At 39.9% G+C, this 24,294-nt stretch overlaps 2 protein-coding genes across 8 annotated transcripts in view; both read right to left on the reverse strand.

The window, feature by feature from the left end:
- Nucleotides 1-6,870, reverse strand: part of rubcn (rubicon autophagy regulator) — a 25,051-nt gene extending 18,181 nt beyond the window's left edge. For 3 of the 7 annotated variants that reach the window (XM_081708193.1, XM_027006881.3, XM_027006879.3), the window contains exons 1-6: nucleotides 6,441-6,867; nucleotides 1,561-1,714; nucleotides 1,236-1,319; nucleotides 994-1,153; nucleotides 780-886; nucleotides 529-694 (exon numbers count right to left, since the gene is read on the reverse strand). In XM_081708193.1, the coding sequence (XP_081564319.1) occupies nucleotides 529-694; nucleotides 780-886; nucleotides 994-1,153; nucleotides 1,236-1,319; nucleotides 1,561-1,714; nucleotides 6,441-6,511 (742 nt within the window). In that variant the 5' untranslated portion in view covers nucleotides 6,512-6,867. Of the gene's footprint in view, nucleotides 1-528; nucleotides 695-779; nucleotides 887-993; nucleotides 1,154-1,235; nucleotides 1,320-1,560; nucleotides 1,715-6,440 lie in introns of all 7 variants that reach the window. The other 4 variants (XM_027006880.3, XM_027006878.3, XM_027006882.3 and 1 more) reach the window with 3 other exon arrangements.
- A 6,062-nt stretch (nucleotides 6,871-12,932) lies between these two features.
- Nucleotides 12,933-14,858, reverse strand: nmur1a (neuromedin U receptor 1a). The gene is made up of 2 exons (XM_027006933.2): nucleotides 13,973-14,858; nucleotides 12,933-13,318 (listed from the first exon to the last, which is right to left on the reverse strand). The coding sequence occupies exons 1-2, from the start codon at nucleotides 14,856-14,858 to the stop codon at nucleotides 12,933-12,935; spliced, it is 1,272 nt and encodes a 423-aa protein (XP_026862734.2).
- Nucleotides 14,859-24,294: the final 9,436 nt, after the last annotated feature.

A 24,294-nucleotide genomic window follows, 5' to 3' on the forward strand; every position in this document is an offset into this window, starting at 1 on the left:
AAAATGCAGTGCATTTTAACACTGCACTTTTAACTATTAATTTTTAACACAACAGACATTTTATTTTTTTGAATTCTTACTTCATTCAATATTCATCATTTACCTCAACACTTAATTTGAACTCTTGGCACTTTAATTATTAACATTTTAGTTAATGTTTAAGTAATTCTCCATTTGAAATTTGTTCTGTAAGTCAGTCGATCATTATTTTGTTTTTGTGTTTTAAATTTTGTTCATTTAAAACAGTAATTTATTGATCTATATAATAACTTTCATGTGAAGCACCATGAACCTCTTCTCTGCATGAAATGTTCTATATAAGTAAACTTTCTTTGGCTTGCTGTAATGTGTGCTAGAAGTGTAAACTGTTTAATATACTATGTGGTGAACAGCATAGTGTCTATGGTGCATTTTGGAGAATACTGTATAGAATGTATTGTATTGCGTAGTACAACGTGTATAGTGTATAGGTTGCAATGTGAAGTGTGCAGTATGTACTGCATAGTTGGCTCTGCCAACAGTGCAGACCTGGGCTGCTCTCCAAGTGTTGATAGCAAGAGTTGTCTCTGACAGAGATCTGGGAGGAAGTGATTCTGCGCACTGCAGTTTGTTGGAGCTCTGAGGCTCCGGGCAGCGGGTAGAGGCTCTGGCTTTTGACAAGGCCCAGGGGAACAGTCTCCTTCAGATGAGAGAGCTATAGGACAGTGATGTGTTACACACACAGCCAAAAATAAAAGCAACTTAAGAGATACTGTGACCTACAAAAAAGATCAACTCACCCTGACAGTGTCTATGAGAGCCAGCAGCCGTGGGTTATTCTGTTCCACAGCTTCCAGACACTGGAACATGGCTGACACATGGGGCTCACTAAGAAGAAACGCTTCATCTGAAGGAGAGAACAAAGCAATCAGCAGAAGTTACACAAAACTCTACCAGACTAACAGCTCAATCTCCCAGACTGGGTGCTCAGGGAGGGGGAGGGGCCTTAGGTACCATTGTAGTATTTACGCATGTTGGCCTGGTTTTTCAGCAGTGGTTTCAGCTGGGTAGACAGCAGGTGACCCTGGAGACTGTGAAGAAGCCAACGCTCTGCCTTGTAACCTTCTCCATGACTTTGCACCCCACAGCTCAAAACTGGCTCCAGCTGGCTAAACTAGAGGAAGAGAGAGGGGACCTGATCACAGTGTGAAGTGGTGTTATAGGGATGTGCTATACTGCATTCTCTTTGCAAGTACCTGTTCAACATGTGGGGCAAGCTTTGGGCTAATGTACCGGAGGCACCAAACAAAGCGCCAATAGTCCTTTTGTTTTAAGTAAACCTGTGAACAAGAAACACTTTCTAAAGCATGAAAGGTCAACCCATCCTAGTACAAGCCAAAACTGTATTACACTTAACCCATTAAAGGCATCACTGTGCACACAGTAAATATTGGCATATTAACTCATTGTAACTTGCAATCAATTTACTACAACAGCAAGTGTGCATCAGTCTCTAATTCCTCATACTTTCTGCTTTATCAGTTGTTTTCTCTTGCTGTTGAATTTGCACAGATTCACTACCTGTTCATGTTTCAGGCCATGGCAGAGGATGTTGTTCATGTCTTTATGCAGACGCTGCAGTCCTCCATATCGAGACCACACATTAGGGTTGTTGGTGGACAGCAACCCTTCAACAGTGATTTTCAGATTGGACAGAAGCTTCCACAGTTCCCGCCTGTTGACAACAATCACTCACTAGACAATCACTATAGCAGGGCAGTTTCGATAAAATTCTATATTAACAATATTTTTCAAAATATATCACAGTATTTGACTATATGCAACACCAAATAACTTCTAGATGTGAGAACTATACAAGTACTACACAGAAACAAAATTTGGTTGACAAACCTAAAAACTAGTGGATAGAAGTGGTTTTTGATAGAGGTGGGAACAATTCAATATCAGGTATCGGAATCGGGCAGAGATCAGCAAAAATTCTGGATTGGATATCAGTGAAGAACGTTTTAAGGAAACTTATCAAATAACATCAGAAATCTAGCATGAAAATAGCAATCAGTGCATGTAATAACAGCCAGGTTAATTTTAGCAGGTCACATGATAACAGATGGGCTCGTTAGAGCACAGTTTAGACGCCACTGTACCGAAAACTGTAGCATTTTCTTCCCATTCATGATTATAAACTATTATGTTCAAATGCAAATATCTATGCACTAAATCATTTGATTTCCATTGCTATTATTTCGATAACCCAGTGTGGAGAACAGGCTACCTGCCTTCTATTGAGAGCATTTAAACAAGACAAAATAGCATTTTAGCACTGTTCAGTGCAATGTATGTGACCAATGGTGATTTGTTTATTAATCTGTTATTAAAAAAACAAACAAAAAAAAACTAACACACATAAAGGAAATTCAGGGAGAAAAAGGAGAAAAAGAAGCAGAAATTTGAAAGAAACAGATCTGGAGAGAAGAAGAAATGACCCAAAGTACTTGCTTTCTGTAAATTCACAAAGTTAATTACTCTATGGATTTAGTATATTCAAACGGCATTAAATAAACAGAAAATACCACTGTTTTCCATTAGCCTGCAGAGTTTTAAGGTACACTTGATTTTGAACAAGAAGCTGGAGAATAAGATAACTTCAACTAACTACATAATTTTTTGGGCTAGATAGAACAACCATCTTGTAAATGTTTTCAGATTAAATTTCTATTGCTTTAAACAGAGCTCAAGTGAAGAGAGACTTCTACTACTGGTAGTATCTCTCTGTCTGCTCACTTAGTGCCTAATGTGCATTTGGTATGTAGCAGGTAGAACAGCTATTTACCACTGAAATTCACAAGAACTGTTATAAGGTTATTATTAGGTTGACGTAAAATTAATTACAGTTGCATTCAGTAATAAGAAAAATGCACATGAACTATAATGTAAATTTCAAAGTGAGTGAGTAGGGAAGACATACTGAGCAGAGACAGCCTCTGAGTGCGAAAGCTGAGAATCTAGCAGGTGACCAAAACAGTAAATATCATCTCAGTAAGAGAGACACTGACTGTGACAATGGAAGGAACAAAATTCAATGCTATAGCAAAATTAAATGCCCAAGATTCTTAACTAAATGATATCCTAGTCCAAACTTCATAAGAAGAGACAATGTACTGAGCAAACTGTTTAGTGTAATGTACTGTTTAATATATTATAATACTGGAATGTAACTTTGCTGGTGTTGTCTTAAAATGACAAACGGAGGGAAATTACATTTGTGTCACAAGAACATGGAGCAGACAGTTCCTCTTTGTAAACTTTGTGCGCATTGCTAGAATATCACAACAACCATACCTAGTTATAATCTGCTAATCTGTCTTCTGAGAAGAACTCTGCAGATAAAATGGCAGGGATCAAAACAACCCCTTTTTCTGAGTTGTTCTGCTAGCTTGTGAGTGCTGACAGCAGTATAAGAAGTGCAGAAGCAAAGAGGGAAGCTGCTTCTCTGTTACATACGCCTTGTGTGTATGTAACTGAGATGCCTTCAGTCTGAAATGAATAATAAATTAGATTTGCTTTTGCTTTACCCATTGGTGTCTGGCTCATCACTATTATAGGAGTGGAGATTTCCATGACATCTTGTAAACAAAGATTTTTTTGTTCTTTAGAATTCGATCTATTTTTATCTATCATATCCACGCATATGTAAAATAGCATATATAATACATCTTACACACAATATTTCCCAAACAACTAAACCAGAGCCTCACGGTGGTTTTTAATGAGGAAAAAAACAACCATCAGATCATTATCGATCTCGGACAACATTCAAATATAAGATATTGGTATCGGATCTGTACCAGAAAAAAACTGATATCATGCCATCACTAATTCTGAAAATTAAAAATTCTTACTTGGGCAAAAAAGATTATTGTAAAACGCTCAGTAACACATTTTTACATAAATAAATGTGGCAAATGAACTTTAGTGTTTATCCTTACAAGTAAAACTTTCAACCCAATCCATGAAATCAACCCAATCCAATGAAAATAGGCAATTGGTGAAACTTAAGAATACACATAAAAGGAATGACAAATGTGCTGAAATTTAGTGCTGAAGACCAAACTTTAAAAAAAAAAAAAGTTGCATTTGAAGTAGAGCTGTAGGAATTTAATAGAGCTTCTCATGTGTATTTGTTATGAAAATCCATGACATGAACTGGGAAGTCTAGCTGAGTAGGCACAGAATAACACATGGATTTGATCAGTTGTTGGGAGAATGGAGTTCAAATCCTGCTACCTCCTGCTATCAGCTATCTCCAAGGGGTATCAATGTTCATTATCTATTCATAATTAAATATTGATGGAACTAAAAATAAATATTATGGAAGACCAATAGCAATATAGGCAATATATTGCTTAGCATTAATAATCAGCTAAAAATAACAATTGGAACTAGAAGTGCAGTTTAGAAAAATAAAAAAGCTCAGGATCAGTTCAAAAGTAATTATAAATACAAATGTAGGTTGTGCTACTGTCAGGACTCAAGCATGTAGCTTTGTCAATCCCTTTGTCAGGTAAATGTTTTTTGTCAGGTAAATTTATAGTTCATCAACAAGACAACTCAGAAGCTAACTAGTTTGGTTGCTTAGTGGTATCCACTGTATAACTAGCAAATTAACTGACTTACTCACGCCCTCTAGATAATGATACCTTGTTCACCAGTGAGATGGTAATAAGTGCCACTAGACAAGACATCTAGTCAATCCATTAGCAAATTTGTTTGGGAACTGAAATATACCCAATGTATGCTCAAACATATACAGTTGGATGCCTACAAGCTCCATGGTTCACATTTGAGTTACCTAGTGATTGATTTTGACTTGTTGATTCTGTTTGAGCAATCGGGATGCCTTGCCGTAAACCAGCCAATCAAAGTAGAACTGCTAGATTATTCATGAACACCAACAATTTGTTGTAAAAAAACAAAAAAACAACAGAAAACAAACAAACAAAAAAAGGACAGCTTGTTTCATTCTACAGCCAGAGCACAGGGCTTCATCTGGGCATTTTTCACCATGACCAGTCACATATATAGATTCTATATAGATTCAGAGAACAATTTTAAAATACTGAATAAATGTTTTCCAAGCCACCTTTAAGATGTGATCTTAGATTATATGCATTCCCTCATGAGACAGATACATTTGTCTCCTACAAATGTGGCATATTGCCTCATCCAATATTGTGGGAATGTAAAACAAAATGCAAGCTAAGATTTTGGATAGCCTCCTTTTCATTCCTGCAAGTGTACTTCTGACACTAACACATGTATATTTCTCACACACATTTAACAAGACCAATGTAAAGAACATATTCAAAATCACAATGACACACGAAGGCACAAAGCTGATCAGTTTGTTTCTATCAATAACGTACTATAGGAGAACAACAATACACAAAGTGCAGACATCCTGGCCATCATGAATTCAGCCTCCAGCCAAACCTAATCAGATCAGAAGGTAGGAGTGAAGCATTTAAGAGGGAAGGAGTAGAACTGTGCTCAATACCATTTGAACTAGCTCCTTGAGCCACTATTGAATTTAAAATGGATGTTATTATTATTTATACAACAAAAAAACATAGCTAGGAAATGTTGGGAACTGAAGATATACTAACGATATGTAACAATTTGGTAAGAAAGATGATTATACCAATAATTATGTTTCATTCACCATCAGTGCTCATTAAAGTTAAAACTGTATGGAGTTAGCTACATATTGTGCAGCACTGGTGGGAGACAACTAGTGTTCTACAATCATAAATTGACTGTGCTGTCCACCAGACCCATGTCTATACTGTGAGTGTTTAATTTAAAGTTAACATAATCCCGTAAATAATAGCTAGCTACTTACGTAGCTATCTAGCGAACCTGCATTAAACCACCTCTTTATGAACATACCATGAAATCTGCTATCGCAAGCATGTTAAACCACGAGCCTGTAAAATAAACAAACAAACCCACACGACCGTAGAACTGAATATAAATATAAACGACCAATTTAAAAAGCCAATAGTCTTAAGACTATTACGGCTGTTGTTCTGTTAGCTAGCCAGCTAAGTGGGTGCTTAAAGGAGCTCGCTAAATAACCAAAATTACCAACCTACTGTTATGACAGTAGGTTATGAGTTGTAGATAGCCAACACTTAAGTAGGATATTAGCTGGCTAGTCGATTAGATCTTCAGCGTTAGCTAGATAACCGATTGTTGCTCAGCTGCTATCTTATTAGCCAGTTATCTTCGCTAGCTAGCTAATAATAGCCAAAATCTCACTCATTAGCAGCCAACACATACGCTAACGTTAGCGTTTCGGTCCCAAACGCCGCGAAAGATCGATTATCAGTACACATTTGGCTACTTGGTGCTAACTAGCACGACATGCTAGGTAATATTACCGTCGCTCAACGACGTCCATCTGTGTAGATATTTCCATTGGTAGCCTGCTTAGCGAGCTACCCAGATACATGGAATGCCAACTTGATCTCACTTTCCCTCTGCCTTACCTCGTCATTCCTAATGAAAATAAATAAAAGAATAATTACATAGCTAGTTAATTAGCTAAAGCTAACTGCCAAATACATGCAGCTGCCATACGCCTTCTTCCATCTGCAGTAGCTAGCTAAGGCTAGTTCACTTTAGCTAACCTAGCTAGTTAGTAACGTAAGCAATGGGCGTCCCACATAATAAGAAAAAGGCGCAGACAGCAAAAAATAAACAAAAACTAAAAATCTATCGGTTTCCCTTGCTACGAGACATAGGTCTCTGCAGGTCTGAGGAGTGAACGCTTCGAAAGTTTGCTGGGCGTGTCCAAATGGGTGTGTCAAAAGGTCGGGAGTGTTGACAGCATGAGAGTGTCCCGCCCATAGACTGCATTCAAATGGACTGGATACAGCGGGTGGAAAGTGAAGCCACTATGTGTCTACTTCTCTCTAGTGGCTGAATGCAGTACAACTATTAACCCCCACCGATTACTATGTAAGCGAGCGAGGTCAGATGCCAAACTTTAATTTTAAATTACACATCTAATATTTTTTTTGGCAGTTCTGTTCTATCAATTCTATAAAGTGTCCATATAGGGCATAGAGCACTGCAATAATCTAGATGTAATAAAGGTATGAATTGGAATCTCAGTTACTGAGTCTGAAAGAGGTATTTCATCTAGAAATATTCAGATAAAAGAGAACACTCTTAAGAGAGCTGCATGTCACATAATACCTTAGTACATAAGTACTAATTTTATTTTAATTACTATTTTATACTAATCATTTTGCGGACACAAGAACCTACTGCAGACATTTAATTAAAACATGTTTTGTTTATTTTACTCTTAACAAAACAGTATATTTTGTCTCCTCTTTGTAATATTATGGCACATTTCCACCACAAGGTGCATGTTCATTTTCAGTGTGTGAAGCAAGATTTGTCCATTGAAGTCACTTACTTATATGTGTTTTTGTGTTCAAAACAACAGAAGATATGATATAAGCTATCGCTTATTCAAATGAGTAAACAGGACTTTTTTTCAAAAATAACAAACTAATCAAACTAGCTGTTTATTCCATTCCAATGTGTTTGAGGTGTAACATTGATAACTAATCTAAAATATAGCTAATTCATTCATCACACAATAAGATAAATAAGAACAAGCAACATTTAAAGTCAGTAGGGTTTATAAACCTGTTCTGTTCAGTCATCCATGGGCAGGGCAAACGAGTTAACTTTGCAAACTGAAGGCTGGTCCTAGTTAACAGTCCTGTGGTACACCACAGCTTGGTTTTGAGATAAAATCTCTACAGCTGCACAGTACTGGCCATGGGGTGACCATGGCCACCTTTTGGGGTATCCTTACTAATGACTTAGCAACCTTTAGTAAAAAGACAAGCAAGAGAGAGAACAGGTTAGAAGTAGAGAGAAAGGACTGAAGAACATGATAGTGAAATTGTTAGAAACTTGTTCAAAATGACCAGTCTTTCAGGTTCGATCTCCTCCAAGTTACCTTATGCCCTCCGTCCTCTGTAGCCGGATCCGGGGAAGTCAAGAGACACTGACAACAAGGTAGTGAATCAAGAGAGTTCCACTTTACTGAGGAAAGCACAGAGTATATATGTGTCCTATATCTACTATCTAAGTCTACAGGATGATGGGGAAAAGTGAGGCATGTTCTAAGGGTCTACGTAGAAAGGAAAGAGACAAGGGTAGTAAAGATTAAATGTTCTCTGCATGAACGAGCCACGAGCTGTTCCCGTGCCCGCCATGAGCCACTCCTGTGCTTAAACAGAGAGAGGGAGAGAGAAAGAGAAAGGGAGGGGTAGAGGAGACAAGAAGAGGGAGCGGATGATCTTGGGTGACCAGCTCACGGTCAAGCTGCCATGTCATGGCTGATAGGCAGAGACCTTGCTTTGGGTGCCTGAAGACAGAAAGGCTCCAGTATCAAACAGAAAGTGCCCAGGAGAAAGACATGGAAGAGAGAACAGCCTTGTCCAATGTCACTGTTGGACTGACAGGTAAGAAATTAATAGGACCTTTTTTGGAAGAGTCTTTACTTGTATGTTGTTGCATTTTATTGTGTTAATGTCATGATACTAAAACTATCTTTTTCCATTTATGTAATATTGCTAAACTGAGAAATATACTTTCCTCATCAGCTGCAAAAAAATCCGTCCATGCTTTTGTCTTAACAACATTAGATTATTGTAATAGTCTTCTAAATGGATGCTTTAAACAGACACTAAATAAACTTGTAGAGATTGCAGCATCCAGAATCCTAACCATGGCCAGAAAGCTCTACCACATTAGTCCTATTCTTTCAGTTCTGCGTTGGCTCCCAGTAAAATTTTGGATCGATTTATAATTCTCTTGTTGACATATAAAGCGCTATATTGTCTGGTGCCACAGTGCCTGAGTGAACTCATTACCTTCTCTAACCCACATAGTCTACTACATTCTCAAAATGCAGGGTTTCTCTTAGTTCCTAGAAGTAGTAAGATTAAGCTGAGGGTAGAGCCTTCTCCTATAAAGCCCCTCAGTTATGGAACAAACACAACATAATCGTGTTCTATCTTGAGTCATAGTTCTCCCAAGGTTTCATCCTTAATTCCACCCAGTGGGTTTTTTCTTACCATTATTGCCTCTGAATTGGTGCTGGACTGATTCATTTGTAAAGCAGCTTTGTGAGAACATGTGTTGTAAAAAGTGCTATATAAATAAATTTTACTTTTAGAGTTATGTCACCTATTTTACAGCAGTGTTTGACCATTCAGACAAATCATAAAGGGAGTTAAGCATCTTCTCCAGCTGGAACAGGGTTCAATTTTCCAGTTAATGTGCTAACCCTCTTATTGTTTTCTCTGACACATTCAGTGGCTAGAATGAATCTGTATTCTGTATTCTGTTTAGCAAGGGTTTGAACGAGGAGGTACAATGAGAATTAACATGTCAAGTTGTATATTGTTGGATAAACTTATAGATATGGTTATTTGTCTGAATAACCTCCTTCACAAATGGCACCCCACATAACCACCTGTTTCTCCTAACCCTCAACCAGAACTATAGCCTGAAACAATGGAAATGGGATTCATGCACCTGTAAAACTCTAAAAGAGGATGTGGGAAACCCATTACCCTCATAATGGTCTATCATGACTTTATGAAGATTTCCAGTAAAACCAAGTCCATATGTCTCTCTACTCATCACACCCGAAAACTGAGTAATCAATTTTGTAGTAAGCTCTGTCTCTCCTCAGTTTATTTCCTGTTCATGGCCTAGTCATTAGTGATGGAGAAGTATGCTCAGAAAGTGCCCTTTCATATCTGTCTTCATATTACCAGCGTCAGTGGGTTTTTATTCTTCATGTAGAATAATGAAGAAAGTCTCCACATTTGTATTGGCTATAGTGCCGTCTTGAAGAAATTTATAAGGATAAAATGAGAGAGAGATAGAGAGAGAACTGAAAGTGAGAGTAAGGGAGAACAAGAACTCCTACACAAAGAAACTGGAGAATAGGCTGCAAGGATGTGTGGAATTCACTGACAGAGTGTTCAGAATGCATGAGGAGGCTTCAGGAGATTCAAAGTCCAGCACATTCTGAATACATAATAAAGAGCAATAAATAACACTCCAACAAAGTATGTGGGGGTTCAAAGGCATCTATACATTCATACACAATATTATCGAGGCATATAGGCAATCTTTATGTATGTGAGGAATTTTAGTGCACCACTACACTGTACACTGTAAGGATGTGTGGAATTCACTGGCTTCAAGATCAATAGTGGAGCAACTAAGAAAAGTTGAAAAGAGAATGCCAGCAGCACCAGTTTGGGATTCCTTATGAACACCCTGGACTCTCAGTAGTTTAGGTGAAGAGAGAGTGGCAAGTGCCAGGTCACATAGTATTAACCCGAGAGTCCTTAAGACCTTTTTCAATTAGCTCTGTGGAGATCCTTTAGCACCTTTTCAACCTAAAAGGAAATGTAAATGTTCCCACATCCTACACAGTGTAAAGAAAAACTGCCCAACAGCATTTAATAACTATAAACCAATGGCACTAGTAACCACTATTCAATCGTCCAGGGGCAGTGCAAATGAGTTAACTGTGCAAACTGAAGGCAGGTCCTAGTTAACAGTCCAGTGGTACACCACTTCTTGGTTTTGAAATAAAATCTCTACAGCTGCATAGGACTGGCCATGGGGTGACCATGCATAGCAACCTTCAGTAAAAACACAAGCAAGAGAGAGAACAGATGAGAACAGGTGTGATAGCCCACCTCAGACCCTTGACTGGTTACTCACTAGTCCTCTTGCAGTTTACTTATCACCAACATAATGAAAATGTCTACTTTCTGAAAGGGGCACAGACACACATGAACTGTACTGTGAAGGTCATGTTCTTTGATTTATTGAGCGGATTTACCACTTTTTAGCATGAATTGTGAATTGTGTCTTGGCAGCAGATGAACTCCATAGGGAATAGTCCTGTCTCCTTTTCTGTTTAAACTATACATATCTAACTTCAAGTACAACATGTGACCTATAGAATTATGAACCAACATGGATTCCCTGGAGTTAGTTAGTTGTTAGTGGCTCATAGGATTTGGTGATCTATCTACTGATTTATCTATGTATTAATTGTCATTACTATGTAGCACTTAAATTTGCTAACAATTTTATTGAAGTTTTGAATACTTACATTTTTAAAGAAAATATTGTATTCTGTCCATTTTTTTCTTTTTTTGTAATATCTGCAACTATTCTTATGCAAACACAGGGAAGACTCCCAAAACCTTGGTTGCGAGGTTGCAATTGCTAATGGAGTTTGATAAACACAAACAAAATAAAATATAAAAACATACAAATATGAAAAAGATGATTCAAAGAAAAGGGTACTATTTAGAAACATGACAGAGTGTTCAGAATGCATGAGGAGGCTTCAGGAGATTCAAAGTCCAGCACATTCTGAATACATAATAAAGAACAATAAATAACACTCCAACAAAGTATGTGGCGGTCCAAAGGCATCTATACATTCATACACAATATTATCAAGGCATACAGGCAATCTTTATGTATGTGAGGATTTTTAGTGCACCACTACACTCTACCCAATCAGTCATGGAAGTGGGGAATCACTCAAAAGCATTCTGAAGGAAACTGTACATTCAGTTTGTAATATTTGTGATCATGATTTGTATTTGCAATTTTTGATTTGCATATTTGTGATCATGAAGGATATAAGTTAGGGCCTGAATGTCACGGTTAGTCCCTCCCATCTTCCATGTTCCATGTTTTCCTTGTCTTGTGTATTTTTGTTCTGTGCCATAGTTTCGTTTTCTCTGCCCCTCTTTTGATTGCTTACACCTGTCCCTCATTTCTACCTTGTTCAGTTCATGCATTTAAAGTCTGTTGCGTGCCTGTGTGTGGGCTGTTCATTGTTTGCTTGAATGGTTATGGTTATATTGGCTGTTAGAAAGCCAGTCTGTTTTTCCTAGCCTTTGTGTTTGTTAGATTTTCCTAGTATCTGTTCTAGCCTGTTTCCCCTGTTTTCCTTCATGCATCTCCATGTTGGTAATATGACCCTGGACTACTATGACTCTGATTTTGCCCATAATAAATCTTGCTCTTCTCCACATGTGCGTCCACCTCCTCACCACTCACCGTTACACTGAACCTAATCCTATAGGCACTTACACTTGCTCCACTGTTTCCCAAATGAATTTCTGGCAGTGTGATTCCACCAACAGCCTCTGGTCTTTACACACTGCTTACCAAATTAAACAAGGAAACATGGACATGTGACATTTCTAAAACACTCCCAATCATCAAAAGTGATAATACACACAGGGAGTAATTGGGTAATATGCATTTTTCATCAATTCTACTGACATTTCTACTACTGTTGACAATGACATTAACAACATCATCCACAATAATAAGGTTAGCAATATTTATTATAACACCTACTTTCTGTGAGCTAGGTCATATAGAAATATAAGCAGCTACACTGTTTGCCATTGGTGAGAATGCTCTTGGTCAGCAAGTTTGCTCAGTCATCAAGCATGATTCTGAGGACCAGTGGCCATATGAATAGATATATGCAATGAAGGTCCGCTTTTGCTGCAGTGAATCCTACCAAAGGCATGCCTAACTGCCACAGCACATACACTCGCATACTTTAGAGCTATTGAGATAATCATGGAGATTACGATAAGAAAAGAATATGGTAGATTGTCACTCAGAATACCTATATATAAGAATAAGAAAATAGACATACATGCAAACCTCAAGACCCTGTCATTTATTGTCATTCAAAACCACTGAAATAATTTTTCCAGGGGCAAACTTGGATTTCCTTTCTTGGGACATCTATAAATGCCTATCCAGGCTTTTGGTCAGTCAAACATGGTCTCGTGTTCATGGCATTCATAAAACTCATAATCTCCATCAGCAATGTTCATACAATTGCTGGGGGCAACTTCACTCACTGTGCTGCGTAAAGTTACCCGTGTCATGCTAAGTGAGTGCTTCCTGGGGACAGGGCGCCATTTGTGACGACACATAACTTCCTTAAACATCTCCCGAAAGCGTGTGGACATCAGATTGTAGAGAATGGGGTTGACAGCAGAACTGAGGTAAAAGAAGACCCCAGAGATGACATGAACATACTCGTATGCTTCAAAGATCTTTATGTGATTGCTGATCTGGTCCATGAAGCTCCACATTATACGGTCTGTGTGAAATGGAGCCCAGCAGATGCCAAACATCACCACCAACATAACTGGAAAGCAGACAAATGGTTAGATATGACTAGATTGTAGACTACAGGTTATGTTTTCCTGAAATTAATTACCATGGCTAAATGAATTTCTAAAACCATAACCAAACTACTTGTGGAAACTAAAATACTTTTCATTCTGCAAAAGACAATCAGCCTGGTGACTTTTGAGAACTTTGTTTTTTCCAAAGTGCAAAGAAGCATTATCTCTGCTTATAACTACCAAAAATGTCCTCCAGACCCACTAGGTAGTATTTCAACATACAGTTAGACAATGATAAAAAAAACAACAACACAATGTCAATCAAACCACAGATATTAGTTTGTCAATTCATAAGCAATCAATCAAGCGTTTCTCTTGCTCAAAAGAAGTTTGCTGCAAAGAAGGGTCTCCGGAAACCCCTCAACCAAAATAACAATAGTAAATGTGCATGGAGAAAAGTTAAATCCTTCCAAAATGATATTATTCCTATGCCCAAATACAAAAGGTCAATGCATAAACATTTGCTTCTTCTTCTTATAATTATTATTATAATTTTAATAAAGATGAATGAATACATGAAAAATAATGGATAAGCTGTATATTAAATTTGTGTCTATTATCATGTATTTACTCTTATGATAATTTATAGTTCATAGTTGTATCAGCTTACTCACACAGCATTTTAGTGACCTGCTGCTGGCGTGTTTTCTGCTGTCGGCCACGTGCATGGCAACAGTCATCCGGCTCTGGGCTGGCCTTGGTCTGCAGCATCCTCTCCCGCTTCAGCTGTAGGCCAATGAGCATGTAGAGCATGCTAATAGTCAGCATGGGCAGAAGGAAAAAGAGCAAGGTGGTGATCTGTATGATCAGGTTGTACATCCAACGAGGCTTCACCAGCATGCATGTGGCTGAGCTGGCCAAGGTACCCTTTCCTCTCCCTCTAGGCAGGGGAATGGTGAAGATGCCATGGAGGCTGGTGTTAGGTACGGCACACAGCACGGACGCACTCCAAACACATAAGATAACACGCTTAGCATGGGTGCACGTGACCACATATTTGGCCCTGAGTGGGTGCACCACAGCAATGTAACGCTCAATGCTGAGTGCTGTCACATTGAGGATGGAGGCAAAACACACAGTCTCAAAGAGGAAGGTCTTAAAGTAGCAGCCACTCTTCCCCAGCAGAAAAGGATAATTACTCCACATCTCATAGAGCTCCAGGGGCATGCCCAGCAGGAGAACCAGTAGGTCTGACACTGCCAAACTGAACAGGTAGAAATTAGTGGGCGTCCTCATAACTTTGTGACGAGCGATAACGGTGCAGGTGAGGACATTGCCCATGGCGCCCACAGAGAAGATGAGCAGGTATGTGATGCAAATGGGAAGGAAGACAGGTGAGCGTCGGGGACCCAGGTACTTTTCCAGATACTCCTCCTGGTTTAGGCAGTAGTCCTCCAACTCCACCTCACTAAGGTTTAGCTTAAAGCTGGAGTTACAGAGCAGCTCCTGAACACAGCTTAGCTCCACAGAAGCCCTCGAGGAGCAGTTTGGTTTGGCCATATTTATGATCTGGGGATGACATGAACCAAATAGAGCACAGTTAATATGGGTCATGAACATTTCAGTTGTCATGGCACAGCCCCCTCTCCTAGACTCCTCCCTGTTTGTGTTTGTGTCTGTCCATTGTCACACCGCTGCTGTGTTGTTTGTACATGTCACACCTATTTGTAGTTATGTTCCTTGTTAACACGTGTACTTCAATCCCTATTGTTCTGTTGTCCGGTGTTGGTGTTTAACCCAGTGTGTATCTTGTATTGTATGTCTACACACATATCGCTTAATGTATATGGTTGTTGTGTTGTTTATGTTTGGTGAGTCTTACGTTTTCATCGTGTTGATTACTTTCAGTTTGTATTTATTGTGTTAAATAAAGACTAGTTTAACTGTGGAGACTTGTCTTGGCATCTTCTGTTATTCAACAGAATGCAGATGCAGATGTCTTTCAGAATTGTACTGTTCAGGCTTATGCTGAGCAGAATAATAATAATAATAATTATTATTATTATTATAAGGTGAAAATATTTAGTAGGTATCAGATATTTAGTCATTAAAACAATTGGCTATAAATACCACACACCAGCAGCAACTGCCAGGTCTTGCCACTACAATTGCATACACATTTTTAAGCATTGTTGCTGGTTTGTGGCTCCCTGTATTTTCCTGTCCTCATGCTGGCTTCTACAGTAACTACTGTAAAGAATATACAGCAATGAGGATAAGACAGCCTTGAGGAGAACCACTGGAAGAAAAATGCCTTTCTGACAGGAAGCCATTTATTCTTACTCTCTGAGAACTGCATATTAAAAATCTATAATCCAGCCCATGAAATGTACATTTGTTAGCAATTACCTAGCTAAAATATGTGCCTGAATGGTATTAATCACAGATGCGAAGTCCAAAAAGAAAAGCCTGGCAGGTGCTCCAGAACCTTGTAAGTGGTTAAACAAAAAGTTTACTAATGTGATTAAAGCATTCATAACTCCTAACCCAGCCCTATATACTAACTGTATTGGGACTGGAGCCTCTCCAACTCTTCCAGCAAATCACCTTTAACCACCTTTTCAAATGACTTCATAACCAATTCTTAAATATAGTAATCCGTGGGTTATTATTATTATACTTTAACATCATTTTAGGAATAACAGTATCCTCTCAAAAAATAGCAAAGCCATACTCTGTCAGTGAGGTCATCAATATCACAGTGAGATTCCTTAAAATCTGTACAATCAAATCATAGTTTAGAAACAGCATCATTACTCCATACTTTGATTTTTCTAGATTTGACCTTCTCTCTCTTAAGCAATGGTCTCTATACAGAAAGCCTTATATGCACCAATTATGTAACCATAACACAAATCTAAAATCTTGTTCTTCCTAGCTGGGCAAGTTATATACTGACAGTAATTCAGTGAGTTGTGCAATAAATTTTCCATTAACAAACCCAGCGTTAGGGAAAAGGACTGGAATCACTATGTAGATGGTGTCCACTGCAATTATATTTGCTTTTTCGTGTACATACACAACAGCACTCATCCTATACTTAACAGTAGCCTATATTTAGAAGGTAGTAAAACAGACACCATCGGGTAATCCTAGCATTTCAATTTCTCATTTTATTCAGACAGACAATAGCTCTGTTGTCTGCCTCCGGTTAAATACATCTATGAAATAGCCCATTTTATGGCTAGCCACTCCTTGACCATGGGGTAAAGAGTAACTCTTGAGGATAGTAAAAGAAGTGAAAGGAATGTGTCACAGTGTAAGAACAAAACTAATTATATCCATCTTTCAATCAATTGTCAAAGTTTCACTTGCTGCACTAAAAAATAAAATAAATTGGTGCAAGAGTGTCAGAGTCCATGTTTTCCTTCTTACAGCAGTAGATTTCTCTACAAATAATGAAATTCTGGAGAAAATTTCAAAGAAAAACATTTGAAACACTTCAAATTTGTGTCTCAGCTTTGGGGGATAACTGAGACTCAGGGAATACACCCCATGAACAGAAAGCACCCATCTGTGAGATTTTTACTTCCATCCAGTACTTCAGGTCCATCAATAACAATGATCCCACTGTCTGGGTTGGAACCGTACTCTGCTGCATCACTGTCAAATGCAGTGTACAATAATCTTCAATATAAGTTCTGTCACGTTATGGACCCTCCCCCTCCTCAAATGTCATCGTGTGTGTGTGTGTTCGTCTGTGTTATCACGCCCTCTCGTGTCATCCACCTGTTCCGTATTATGTGTAATCGTCTTGAGTGTATATATGTGACATGTGTCTTAGTAAGTTTGTAGGTGTTTGATGAGAATATAGCCTACGAGCATTGTCATATGTGTTAAGTGTTGCATGTTAAATAAAACGTCTGTTTCAAATAAAATTTGTAAATAAAATTTATTATTACTATTATATTAATTTATTATATTCTAACCTCACCTGTGTCTCGTTCTCCTTAATGTGCTCACTATATATACCCTCTCATCTCTATCTGTCATTGCGAAGTCTCATTTGCCAGCCTTACGTATCCGAGCTATAGTTTGTTATCAGGAACAAGCCAGCTACCTGATGCAATGGCTGCACAAAACCAATTGCTGAGCCAGCATCATCAGCATCTCGAGTCTTTGGGCAGTATGGTGGAAGAACTCACTGTTAACACATCGCTTGGTGTGGCTAACTACCAGCGTGGTTACCATTCCTTCACCTACCAGTAGCAGCACACCTTTCTGTCTCACCCAACCAGATAATTACAATGGAGATCTGGCTAGTTGTAAAGGGTTCCTCATTCCAGCTGTCCTGTTACAGTGTTCTTTGTATGTTGCACATCACCCTCCGTGTACAGACTCGTAGTATGGACCACAGGTAGGAAGATCACTAGAGATTATAACCTTCTCACAATCCAGTTCCAGGTTGTATTCGACCACCCATTGGAAGGAGAGATCTTGTTTGATCTAAGACATGGTTCACATTCTGCTGCAGAATGCAGCTGCGAGGTTAACGTTCTACTGGAATTTCACACGCTGGCTGCAAATAGTCGCTGGAATGAGGCAGCATTAATATTTACATATTGACAGGGACTCAGTACTGAACTAGTCAGAGAACTAACTTGTCATGGTGAGTCCAAATCACTGGAGGAAATCTTTTCCGTCGGAAAGGAGGCAGATATCAACTGCGCTTGTGTGTATATTGCGGAGAGTTGGTTCACATTTTCCACTTTTGTCCTTCTCACCATAATCAACACCAAATGAATACACATACCAAATGTGTCAAGGAGAACTCACACATCAAAAGGGTAGGAGTTTGTAAGTCGCTCTGGATAAGAGTATCTGCTAAGTGCCATAAAGGTAAATGTAAGTGAGAACCCTTTATTAAGAACCTAAAACCGTTTGTGAGACTGAATTGTTCCTAAAGGACTTTATTGCTGTTGTTCCAGCTCTAATTGACTCAGGAGCTGCCAAAAATTTCATTTCAGAGGAGTTGGTACGAAGTTTAGATATTGAAACAGTCAAGGTCTCGCCAGTCCTGAGAGGGAGTTCTCTGGATAGGAGTCCCATAAAGTAAGGAAATATAACTCATCCCACAATCCCCATTACACTTTGTGTCTGTGCCCTCCACCAGGAGGAATTGTCAGTCCTGATTATCTCTAAGGCAAACCATTCCTGGGTTTTGGGTCATGCATGGCTCCATCTGCACAATCCGGTGATTTCTTGAGTGGAGCCAGACATCATTTCGTGGTCTGCTTTCTGTAAGAACAAAATAGTTATGGCCTCCATGTCAAAATAGTTATGGCCTCCATGTCAGTCAAGAGCCCAGTGACCACTGAAAGGTTTCTGGTACTGAAGGAATACCAAGATGTGTCAGAGGTCTTTAGCAAAGGAAAGCCTGCTGACATACCTCCTCATCGCCCCTACAATTGCGCCCTAGTCGAGGTAAGCTTGACCTAGTCGAGGTAAGCTCGCCAGTGCAAGTTCGCCCATACCCTCTATTTGGCGGAGAATAAGGCCATGGAGGAATATGTTACAGTGGCTTTAGCCCAAGGTTACATCCGTCCCTCTAAATCTCCAGCTGCAGCCGGGTTCTTCTTTATATCCAATGGGGACTGCATCCTTGCATCGATTTCCGAGGTCTGAATGAGATCACTGTTAAGTATCCTTACTCATTACCCAAGGTTCCCTCTGCATTGGAGCAGATGAGAGGTGGCTGATACTTTACCAAGTTGGATCTTTGGAGTGCATACAATTTTGCCAGAATAAGGGAAGGAGATGAGTGGAAAATGGCATTTATTACCAATTCTGAACATTACGAATATTTGGTTATGCCTTATGGCTTCACGAATGCACCATCTGTATTTCAATCCTTCATAGATTACGCACATGATTGGAAGATTTATAGTGTCTTATATTGATGACATTTTAATCTGCACCAGATTTAAAACCTTGATGCTTGCCTACAAAGCCAAAAATGGACCAGTCCCTCCATACATGATGTCAATGGTCAAAGAGTACTTCGAACCTCAAATACGGCTCGGCTTGAAATACTGTGCTTCAAGTCTCATGGAAGACAAGCATCATGACTATTCTCTGTCCTGGCTCCTAGATGGTGGAATGAACTTTCGCTTGCTGTCCAGACAGCAGAGTCCCTTGCAGTCTTCAAACGCAGACTTAAGACCCATCTACTTGTGGATTATTTAAATGATCACTGACCCTGCTCCTGTGTTGACTAACTAAAACTATTACTTATTGTAGGGTATTGTTTATTACACTGATGTTGACTAACAAACTCTAGTACTTATTGTTTATTGCACTTATCATTGAGAGAGAGAGCTTATGTATTTTGCACTTCTAGGTATCAGCATTGATCACTGTAATGGAAATTTACTTTGCTTCATTTTGTGGAAATGTACTTTGCTTTATTTTACTTTGCTTTATGTTTCCATAAAGTCACAGCATAACAGTCTGCAGATAAGCGTGTGAGTCAGGGACACCAGCTGCTTACATACTATTCTAATCATAGAGATAGAAGAAGCCTTCAGTGCGCAGGCTAACCAAAACATGAATTAGCAAATACTCTGTAGGAGTCATTTTTCTTTTTTCTTTTTCTTCTGTTCTGTGTATAAGGGGAGGGGGACCGTACTGCGGGTCACTTCTCTTACTGTTATACAGGGGACAGAACTCAATAAACTTTTACTTTTTACTACTCAATGCATAAAGCTGTCTGTGTTTGATGTGCTCTCATTTTTCAACCACAATTTGGCGTAGTCGGCAGGATGAGCAGCTCCACCGCTGAAGGGGAAAAATCAACACTTCACTGAGGATGCTCCTTGGCAAGGCTGAGCTGGGAGGGAACACCCATTCGGGGAAAATTACCTCCAGAGTGAAGGTATATTCCCTCATCTTGCGGTGCCTGCCTCATCTTTAAAAAGAACCGTGAGTGGGAGAGAGCAACTAATTGTGTAAGTACACAGACATTTATTTCCTTCTGTGCGGCCGTTCAGGAGTTCTCCTCTAGCATAAGAATATCTCAGAAGTACTTGAAATAGCTTTGTTACGATGGTGCAAAGTAAAGTGAAACAGTAGCCTGCTGATAGTGAGGCACCTATTGCTCAGATGTGAGATAGGGTACCCAAATAGCTTCGGACCTGGGAGGAGAATCAGTCCAAGAGCGAACGGAGCATAAGATACATTAACAGACTAAATTACAGCAGCACATGCATTGAGAGAGTAATAATATAGGATCCCAAAATACTAAATTAATGCAATATGACCCATCCGAATGGAACCAGCCCTTACATAATGACATGCAAAGGGACTATGGGGAGAGTGCCCTAAAGTGGTTGCCCATATGGGTAGATTATTATGGATTCCCTCGAAATGGGAGCTTGAGTATGAAACTGTTTAATAGTATACTTAGACGTTTGGAAAACCGACCAGGGGATTCTGGTCAGCGTGAGGTATGGGATAGACACCATGGGAATATTATAGCAAGTCTTAAATTGTGGATAACAGGAAAAAAACAAAAAACAAAAACCTAAACAAACTAAGGGGACTGGGAGGTGGGATGAACCTAACTTCACTTCTCAGTGTGTGTCCTCCAGACCCAATCCCGATCTCTACTGCGCTCCACCGCAACGGAAACCAGCAGCCGTGGTGCCTGATCCAGTGGCAGCGGAACGTCCACCCGCCTATGGACTGCCTCAAGCAGGACCACACACTGGTCTCTTAGATGAAGCCCACGCCATAGAACGAAGGCATCACCCTCAGAGTGGTTAACCAGGAAGTGGATGTTGACACCTTGTTCGGACACAGCAGAGTGGCTGAAGACTATGCCAGACATCATGAAGCTCAAATTAACAGAACAGAGCAGACAACATGGATCAAGCCATGTTCACCATGATGCAACAAGTGGCTCCCAGGGGGAGAGGATGAGGAAGGGAGCAAGATGCTCCAGGAGGGAGAGACATGTCATGAAGAAGTCGATGTTACAATTGTGGAAAAGAAGGACATTTTTTCAGAGACTGTCCAGACCCAGACGGCCAAGCCAGAGAAACAATCTGGAAGAGGTGGACTGACGGATGGAGGAGAGGTGGGACAGCTGTAAGGGACGACTAACCCCATCAGAAAAAGGGAAGTGACAGATTTTTATTCTATGTATTCTCAGCAATTAAGTAAGGGACCCCTAGCATTACCCCAAGTAATCTTAACTGTTAACAGTAAACAATTGAAGTTTTTAGTAGATAGCGGTGCAACGCATTCAGTAATTCAAGCCAAAGGGTTTAATGTACCAATTACTAATAGGATGGTGTCCATAAGTGGTGCGAGTGGAAAGGTGGTGCATGAAAGAATGTCTGCGCCTCTCCAATGTCAGGTGGGGGACCGAAAGTTTCGACATGGGTTTCTTATTTCCTCTGTGTGCCCGATCAACCTGCTGCCTCAAGATTTGATGTGCAAATTGAGTTGAACTTTAGTAAGCTCCCCAAAGGGACTCAGTGTTACCTTCATGGAAGGCGAAGCCAGTGCACAGATGGTGCAGCTGGGAGAGGGGGAGCCGGGATATATCTACGAGTGGGGGTTGCAAGGTGGATCAGGGAAAATAACCGAACACATGATCGAAACTGCCAGAAGGGCAACTAAGGGAAAATTTAACTATATGAATGCTGAATGTTTGCATGTGACTGCAAACCTAGAGACCATTATAACTAAATATTTGTATTGGGATGATGATTTTGTAGCTGCGCAAGCTGAATTGTCTGATGAACAGAAATAGTGGTATGATGTTGAGTACTCCATCCCCCATGTCTCACTAGGAAGAAATAATCCTTTTAGACAATGCCGGGAGGTGGGACCTGTGAGTCATCTCCACAGATGGGAACCCACTGAACAACCCACTATTCACTATAATGCAGGAGTAGATGCATTCAGAATGACTCTGCTGTATGTAATTACTGCTAACAGAACTGTAGAGCTTACCTTACCTCATCAGAGTGTACCCTTGACTAACTTTGTAGCATTGGAATCCGAGCATGATAATTATTTGAGTGAGGTACCGGATATCTTATGGGCTAAAGGGAAAAATGATGTGGGATTAATCAAAAATTGTGAGCCAGTGCAGATTACGCCAAAGGGCGCATACATAACGAGACAACCCCAATACCCGTTAAAAAAGGAGGCTATAGAAGGTATTAGGCAAGTATTCCAATCCCTTAAAGATGCCGGGGTGATAATACCATGCCCATCCTCACCTATCAGTACCTCCATATTTCCTGTGAGGAAACCAGGGCATGATGAGTGGAGATTTGTACAAGATTTACAAGCCATAAATGTAGCAGTACAAGCAAGGGCACCTGAAGTGCCAAACCCGCACACCATATTAACACAAATACCACATGACAGTCATGGATCTGGCGAATGCTTTCTTTAGTGTACCAGTGCATCCAGATAGCCAGTTTTGGTTTTCTTTTTCCTTTGAAGGAAAACCCTACATGTTTATGCGCCTCTGTCAGGGCTATTGTGAATCACCAACCATTTATAATGCAGCATTAAGACAAATCTTAGAAGGTCTTACCCTTCCTGCAGGCACAACTCTGCTGCAAAACATGGATGATTTATTATTATCAGCACCAACAGAGGAGTTGTGCAAGCAAGTCACTTTATGCCTGTTGAAACATTTAGCTGCAGAAGGGCATAAAGCTAGTAGAGCAAAATTACAGAACTATAAAGAGGAAGTAACTTTCTTGGGGCATATTATTAAGGGGAATACACACAGGCTGTCTCACAACCGAGCACAAGCTATAATTTCGCTACCTAAAACGACCACAAAGAAACAGGTGTTGTCTTTGCTGGGCATGTGTTCCTACTGTCGCATGTTTATTCCATCCTATGCAGAACTGGAGGGACCATTACGAGCCATCATTCCCACTAAAGCCGGGAATGCAATGCAGCTGGCCTGGACACCAGAGGCAGAAAAGGCATTTGTAGAATTGAAACAAGCAGTACAACACCTGCCTGCCCTAGGTTTACCAGATCCCAACAAACCTTTCACTCAGATGGTAGATGAGAAAGGTGGTTATATGACATTGGTTATATGCCAGAAACATGGAACACATCAAAGACCGGTAGCTTACTTCTCAGCGAAATTAGACACGGTAGCATGAGGGGTACCAGCCTGCCTCAGAGCAATAGCAGCTGCCAAGAAGGCTATTCTAGCCTCAAGAGACATAGTGGCATACTCCCCTCTTACTGTTTTAGTCCCACACGCAGTACACCGAATACTGCAGGACCAAAGAGTGTCACACTTATCAGCCCAGCGGTGGCTGAGATACCACATTACCCTCTTAGACATGCCTAATATAACTGTCAAAAGGTGTATAACACTGAACCCAGCTACACTCCTTCCTACGGAGGAGGATGGAGATCCACATGACTGCACAGCAGTCTTAGCTGAAGTATGTACACCACGGGTTGATCTCTTTGAAGAAGCGATAAGTAACCCAGACCTATGCCTCTATGTGGATGGGTCAGCAAGCAGGGACGACACAGGGGTCAACAGGGTAGCATATGCTGTAGTAACAGATCATGAAATACTTAAAACAGAAGCATTACCATCCTCCTATTCAGCGCAGGCTGCAGAACTAGTAGCACTGACGGAAGCATGTAAACTAGCTGCAGACAAAACTGTTAATGTCTATACTGATTCCAGATATGCTTGGGGGGTAGTTCATGATTTTGGAGCCATATGGAAACATAGGCAATTCCTGACAAGCTCAGGTAAACATATTAGACATCACCACCTTGTAAATACACTGCTAGAAGCCATTTTGCTGACAAAACCAATTGCAGTTGTTAAGTGTGCAGCTCACAGGACCACAGAAGACCAAATCAGCAAGGGGAATAATTTTGCAGACAGAGTGGCAAAGGCAACTACAGCTAAAACCGCTGTGCAAGC

Source organism: Electrophorus electricus, chromosome 26 (genome assembly GCF_041902795.1).
Source record: "Electrophorus electricus isolate QZ-2024a chromosome 26, ASM4190279v1, whole genome shotgun sequence".
NCBI lineage: Eukaryota > Metazoa > Chordata > Actinopteri > Gymnotiformes > Gymnotidae > Electrophorus > Electrophorus electricus.